The sequence below is a fragment of the Haliotis cracherodii genome, unplaced genomic scaffold (genome assembly GCF_022045235.1).
Source record: "Haliotis cracherodii isolate W230 unplaced genomic scaffold, xgHalCrac1.p SCAF_11, whole genome shotgun sequence".
NCBI classification, from domain to species: Eukaryota; Metazoa; Mollusca; class Gastropoda; order Lepetellida; family Haliotidae; genus Haliotis; species Haliotis cracherodii.
Genome location: NW_027266266.1, coordinates 24596904 through 24604466, shown reverse-complemented (window position 1 = coordinate 24604466; position 7563 = coordinate 24596904). Strand labels below are relative to the sequence as shown.

At 36.8% G+C, this 7563-nt stretch overlaps 1 protein-coding gene across 1 annotated transcript; it reads right to left on the bottom strand.

The window, feature by feature from the left end:
• Positions 1 to 1223: 1223 nt before the first annotated feature.
• Positions 1224 to 6492, bottom strand: LOC139455621 (uncharacterized). Its single transcript, XM_071237177.1, has one exon. The coding sequence runs from the start codon at positions 6465 to 6467 to the stop codon at positions 5430 to 5432; it is 1038 nt and encodes a 345-aa protein (XP_071093278.1). The 5' UTR covers positions 6468 to 6492; the 3' UTR covers positions 1224 to 5429.
• Between the last annotated feature and the right edge of the window lie 1071 nt (positions 6493 to 7563).

Below are 7563 nucleotides of genomic sequence, written 5' to 3'. Positions count from 1 at the left end.
CCACTTTCCCAATCCCCAAAGGTACTTGGTCGTTCCAAGAGACTTGACCTAGGTTCTGATCAGCTAAGCTGATCAAACATCACTCTATGTGCCTGGAAACTCTTTTTCATGTTAACATCAATCAAGCAGTTTACCCAGTACAATGTATCTGATTTTCAACTAACTTATTTACAGAAACGTCTTGTCCTAGACTGGAAATGTGTGTTGAGTCGTAAGTAGTGCTTCTTTAATGCATATTGGACAATGCATTTGGAATGTAACCCCATAAAACCAGCTTTGCGTGAAAATAATTGAGGTGAGGTTAAATGGCGTTTAATGTCGCGTTCACGATTACTGCAATTACATGGCGACGTGGCATTTTTTGTTTGTTGTCTAACGCCGCACACAGCAATATTTCAGCTATAACATCGGTCTGAACATACTCGAGTGTGGACCAGACAAGCCAGTGATTGATATCATGAGCATTGATCCACGCAATTGGGATACGATGACATGCATCAACCAACACCTATTCTACCTCAGATCTTCACGGTTCTGAACGAACGATGTAGTCACTAGGGACCATCCCTATACAGTAGATACTCAAAATGTTTTTTTCACCAAGGTAAGGTGACTCTTCACCAAGAAATTGTAGCTTTTACTGCCTGCTGTTGGCTCAAATGCATGTCTTTTACACACAATACTAGTATATTTGTGACATGCAATGGAGCCCTTCCTTCTAAGACTGGTTCCTAGCAGTATATACGTAGCATCACATTAATGATGTAGGGCAGATTTGTCATGATCTGATCGTGTCTGATGAATTTACAGTTTTTCACATCCATAGTGAGTTGTATCTAAACTCAGGCTTCATTAATGTCACATTTAAGGAATTTGTTTTATAGAACAAATAAAGGTACCTAAATTTTACTAAACATTTAGATTTTTTAAATCTTGTAGATCTTTTCGCTCCCATTAAAAGACAAATTAACTTCCTCTGGATAAACTGTCGATAATATTTTTAGTCCAGCAATCTTTTAACTGCCCAGGAAATGTTTTTGGAAAATATCCAAAACGCTCAATCAGCGATGGCTGTTTTTTGCTTGAATGAATTTTCAGACAGTCTGGTTTTGATATTAATGATTATGAATGATTATGAAGATGATACACCATAACTTCATAAAGCAGGTGGTGCTAATTAAGAAGAACAGAACAGACGATTATAGTTCAGAACAGTTTATGTACAAAAGTAATTTCGGAAGGTGAAATTACAAGTGATTGGTAATCATATACAAAAATAGTCACACATACATCTCAGACAGTGGCATTAAGGTAGTGTCTAAAGCTTGTGTGCCAATTCCAGAAACCCTCGAACACAATATACAAAATTTATACACAGAATACTTCATATTATAATAGGTAATGCCTAATGAATATATGTGACCCACTATGACATGAGGTATTTTGACTTGATATTATATTTAAAACTACAGTATCTGAGGACCACAAAAATACAACTTATAAGCTGCAATTTATATTTATTACAGAGATACATGACATCAAACATTTGGACTCATTTTCCAACTTGTAACTGTTTATGTAATGAGTGCAGTTTAGACATAATATGTGATTAATTGAACATAGACCTGTATGCTGAAATGTTCTGAAATAATGTTTTCATTACGTTACGAACTAATGGGAGAAAATAAATATAATATTTTTGTACAGTCAGCAGAATTGGCAATTTTTACTATTTTTTAAGTAAGTTGATGTCAAAAGTCTATCTTTATTTTACAGCACAATTGTACCCGAATACCCATAAGGTTTTTTCCCGGTGAGTCACAAATATTATTCAGAATCAGTGAAACCAAATACGGTAAAATGAATCTGAAATTGGCATTACAAACCTTCGACACATCCCCTGGTACAATCAACATGATCAAATATTAACGTTTGTTGATATCACACATCATATAAAAATAATAATTTAATTTACATATTTATTTTTTTCAACACAAAAAGGATTCACATTTCCAGATAAAACAGCACACAAGCTGAGTTATTGTAAGCCTACTGGTTCCAGTGTTGGGCAGACCATTATATATTTTAGGAAGTGTTTGTAAGTTTATACATTTGCACTGTCCAAAAATAATAAAAAACACAAATATCTCTTGAACAACTTCATGAAAAAATGGCAAATCTCTTTATACACCATGGAAGAAAGTGGAATAGTATTACTTTGGTTAATAAAGAGCATGGAAGCTGATAGAGAACTTGTATCACAGTCTTGATAAGCAATGGCTATACAACCTCTGACATTTAGTGTTTCTCATGGCATCTTTGTTAAATACTTTGGTGGAAAATTAAAGTAACAACGAGACTGGGACTTACAACTTTCTTCCCCTATATTTCAGTAACACAGAAGCTACTTTCTGTCACATAGGACTTTGTTCCCAATCAGCATCTTTTTTGAGAATAGTGAGTGAGTTTGGTTTTAACGCCGCTTTTAACAGTATTCCAGTTATATCGCTGTGTGTCAGCTTAATGTGGGAGGAAAGTCTGAAGTGATGCAGGTCTCAGACGTTTACCACTTCGGTGAAACCCACAAGCATGGGTATGGTGCTGACAAACCTAGAAACATAATCGGGGTGAACCGGGATTCAAACACAATCATAGGTGTCTGGCGTGCCCAAGGGATACAACTCTGCACAGCGAATGGCGGCGCCTTAGCCGACTGGGCCACCCGTGCCCCCTTTCGGAGAATAATTTGATAATGACTTTAAATATGTCATAACTGACAGGAACAAAAGCATTTGTTGAGATCTGATTGGTTTATTGTGATCTTCATAAAATACTACGTATCCTAGATGGTGGGAAAATAAATTTCTGAGTGGGACAATCAATCCCAGTTACCCCGCCACAAAGAAAACAGTGGAAGTCTGAGCGTGATAATAAATCTCTCGCACCCTGCTACGATGCAAAAAGCTGCACATTGTTTATGAGTCCATGAAATTCATGTGATACAGCACAAATTACCCTCAGCTCAATCGAACAGCTGTTTTGAGCCTGTTTTCAATTTGTTTTGACTCTTTCACAATGGCAGATTGAAAGATGTTGGCAAGATAAAGTCGTTGTAGAAGGATCACTCAGGGTATGTGAGGTTTTACGCCTCCCTCATTAAAAGTTTAGAATGACTCACGTCCGGGTTGTGGTATGAAACTAACGCAGGATGCATAAAACAATATGTACCCCTCAAGAAACTGCTACAAGTTTTAGTCTGCAGTGCAATGAGAAATACTCCATAACATGGTTGTAAGTGAATATGCATTAATGGCTGTGCAGTGCTTGCTTAAATCTGGTTAAAACTAAACATGCTAGAAGTGTATAAACAGATTTAATGAATAATACAATGTTTAAAGTAAGGTCAATATAATGATCTTGTTTAAAGCTACATGTCACACTGAATTATCACATGTACATCCTTATCACATAACATGCATCCTTATCACATAACATGTTCTTCCTTATCACATACCATGTTCATCCTTATCACATAACATGTTCATCCTTAACCATAACATGTGCATCCTTATCACATTATATGTTCTTCCTTATCACATACCATGTGCATCCTTATCATATAACATGCCTCCTTATATGACAATTACACCCTCATGACATAACATACTCATCCTTATCATATCTCAATTACACTCTTATCATATAACACATAGCACATACATCCTTATAATATAACCACACATCCATATCCTTATGTTACACATACAATCATATTATCCAATATAAATTCAATCCTTATCATATGCCATGCAAACCTTATCACATAACATGTACACCCTTATCATGTAAGATGTATATCCTAACCATATAACACATATCATATATAGCCATGTAATCTATACCTTCAAATCACAAAGAAACTTCTATCTTTGTATTTACAACCTTACCATTTCACACACACAGCTTTCATGTCACCTGTCAAAGCCTTGTTATTTGATCTCGCACATACATATAAACCCCTATATACATCCTTATCACGCCCTTATGATCACACACACCCTTACTTACAACTCATGATATCGCATATACCACCCTCATCACTTCAAACATGTTTTTTGCTGATTAATCTTGTACTTTGATAATATTGTTTTCCATAATAAGCCAGACCAGGCTGCCTGTACACACGAACGTGTGGGACACACTGACATGTATAGCACCGGACACAAAGTGAATGAGGGAGTGAGGGAGTGAGTGAGTGAGTGAGTTCCACTTGAAAGCCACTTGGAACAGGAAGTTATGTCTCTCATAGCGACTGTTGGGGAAGGCCCACAGTGAAGCAGATGCAAAACATTTGTCAATGTGGGAAAATAAAGAAAATTTTTTATATCTTTTTATCTTATTTTCCACTTAAAAAATCAAATCTTAGGTCAAAGCTTTCAAATTTGGAGAATTAAGAAAAAGTCCTATCATCTCCCATTATTACACTATCAGTGACATACAATCGGTTTGCTTATTTTAACCACGTCTTGTCACATTTTACTGTTACAACATCGATGTCTAGACATAATAAAACAAGAATAATACTCCGACCTTACATCCGAACACCAACGCCACAGAATAAACAGCCTCGATCATCCGACGAAACAGATTCCATTGGGAGAAAAAAAGATATTTCACTCCTATTTCATAAAGGAAATACCATTTTCAGTTGATTAAAAAATAAATATAACATGAGCTGTCCTTTCATAAAATACACATTAGAATTTTCATGTCAAAGGCAAATATCCTCTTCAAAGAAACCAGACTGCATTATCAGCAGCGCCAGCTGTCAATTTGCCACTGAACCCGGGATTTTGTATCAAGACAGATACATTTTTCATCTACAGCTGCAAAACCGAGATATATTTTGAATAAAAACTATGAGCCTAAACATTTAAAATTAAAAATATCTCAAACCCCTTCAAGAATTATCTGAGCCAATTAATTTTTTTTTCATCACAGCCCCACATCTGAATATCAAATGGTGTGCTCGTGAAAACATATTTTCAAGAAAGTCTTCAACTCACTGATCAGAATGTAATCCTCCAAACACCAAACATACCATAAAAAGTTTTACATTCTATCAATTGTTCTGCAATAAATCCTCACAGGATCCATTTGTTATTGATATTTTCCTGAATTTCTGGAGGAATTTATTCCACTGATGGAGTTCCTAAGTGAGTAATTCTCTTTCCAAATAACGGCACAAACACTTAACTCGGATTCTTACGAGTCTTGGGATCTATTCGTTGCATTATTTAGTCCTTGATCACCAAAACTCCATGACCACTTTCGAGATTTATATTCTTCATGAAGATTTTCCTAATGACAATGCAGGAAATTCCATACCTTCAAGCAACTGTTAAACTCATTTGAGTGAATAATTTCTTCTAGTTTTCCCGTTTGACCACATTATGAATTCCCTCACGACCATTTTCTATGTATCCTAGAGATTTGATCGTCTTAAACTGATCCGGTATCTCCATCAGGGCATGTAGTGCAAAAGATGTTTCTGGATTTCTTGCTTTTGTGGTAACCCCATGGAAATTCACAAATTGGAAATTATCAAACTTGCGCTGCGGTAGAAAGTTATCAAAATTTTCCATAATGTCCCAGGGTCCGTCGCCCACACCAACGACGATGATGCTCAGTGGGTAATTAGATGCCTCGACAATTGCTTCTATCGTTGTATCCTCCTCGTTAACCTGCCCATCTGCTATGATAATCAGGATATGGTAGCTGCGTAACTTTTGTACGATCTCTATTGCTTTGTAAATAATGGGAGCAAAGTTTGTAGGGCCCCCTAACGTTATCCTCGTGGCAATATTGCTGTAACGATCGAGCACCTCTTGGAAACCACAACATGGCTCCGATTTTGGCATAAACGGGAATGTGTCTTTACCCATGGTGGAACTATCGCCAAAACCAAATGCTGGGATCAAATTATCCTCATCAAATGGCTCTAAGGTCTTTCCAATGATGGATATCACTTTCTGATACGGATTATAGATTTTCCCCGTGATCACTCTGTGTAGGTTCTGGCCACTAAACGATTTTCTTCCCTGCCATTCATTGCTGGCGCTGAAGTCCACACCGATTATCAAACCACATTTTTCCAAGCCAGCTCGCTTGCACCCTTTGCTGACTGCCTCGAAAGTATGAAAATGGTCCTCAAAAGCGAAGAATGTGTGTGAATGGTAAGGCTCCAGTCCAAGCATTGCCAATAATGATGGCTGGTTCTTGAATCGGATCGGTTGGCGAACCTCCATTCCATCTGCATCAACTTCGTCCGAGTTGCCATCCTGTTGTACTTTCCTGTCCCGAGCTTGTTGATAAAGCCAGTAGAGGAACATTGCCGTTATGTTGGCGATGATGTACAGCAGGCAGGACAAGAGCGACATCAGGGATGACGTTGCCTGCTGCTGCATCACAGATGGGTTTGCAGCTCCTCACGTCGTGGAACTCTGAAACACAGCAATTCAGCTGAGTTAAACAACACCTTCCCAAAGTTATGAGGTATAAGGACTGTTTTCAAAACCATAGGGTAATATGGTGGTTGAAAAATATATAGAACAAGACAAAAAGTGAGCAGTGCTCACTAATACCCCAGACTTCAACTCAAACATATTTCTAAGTTCAAAACATGAAAAAAGCAATATTTTCACAGAAAATCCACTTATCGAAATCAAACTTTGCACTGCACCTCTGCTATTGGTATAGAAACTATACCCCCAAGAATCCATGTAGTTTATAAGTTATAAGTAGCAAAAATGTTGAAGTAAAACAATATTCTAAGCTACCCCGGGAAATACATACCCCGGTATATCAAAATTAAACTCTTCTATCTATGATAACTGTTCACTCAATTTGAAAAGAATCCATTAAGTAGTTTTAAAGTTATAGGTCAAACAAATGTTTCATTAAAAAATGAAAAATATTGAAAACAAACTTTGCACTGAGCCTCTCCTATAGGTATTAAAAGTGTTCACCAAGATGGAAATGAATATATTTAGTAGTTTTCAAGTTAAAGGTCGCACAAAAAAAATTCCTCAGGACAGAAGAATGGACGGGTGGAATTCCTTGGTCTAACTATATACCCCCACCCTTACAGGTTGGGGTACAAAATACATAATATATTGATGTCTTCGGAACATTGGCAGTCAGATGATATACAGAATTTGGAAACAAAATTGCAGGGAATGAAAAGTCAAAGCTTACTTCTCAGTGGTGGATCCAGGTTGGTGGTTCATAGCTATTCAACAACCTACCTCCTTTGAAATTAACCTTATTATAAGACACATCTGTAACATCATTCTAATGTTTAAATGGTCCATTATTTTTCAGGAATGGAGATTTTTTTGTCAATGATACATTATCTTTAAACCAATGTTTCAATTGATTTACACTTGTAATAAACTAAACTATTTTTTATATTTTGACATGTGAATGATTTCAAACTTTGCTGAATACATGTGTTGCCAGCGGGGTTTGAATCCGCACTGTTTGATTCGAGTAAGTCTAGCT

What these genes read in the sequence shown, in the direction of transcription:
- LOC139455621 (XM_071237177.1), bottom strand. Translation starts at nt 6,467, where the DNA reads ATGCAGCAGCAGGCAACGTCATCCCTGATGTCGCTCTTGTCCTGCCTG.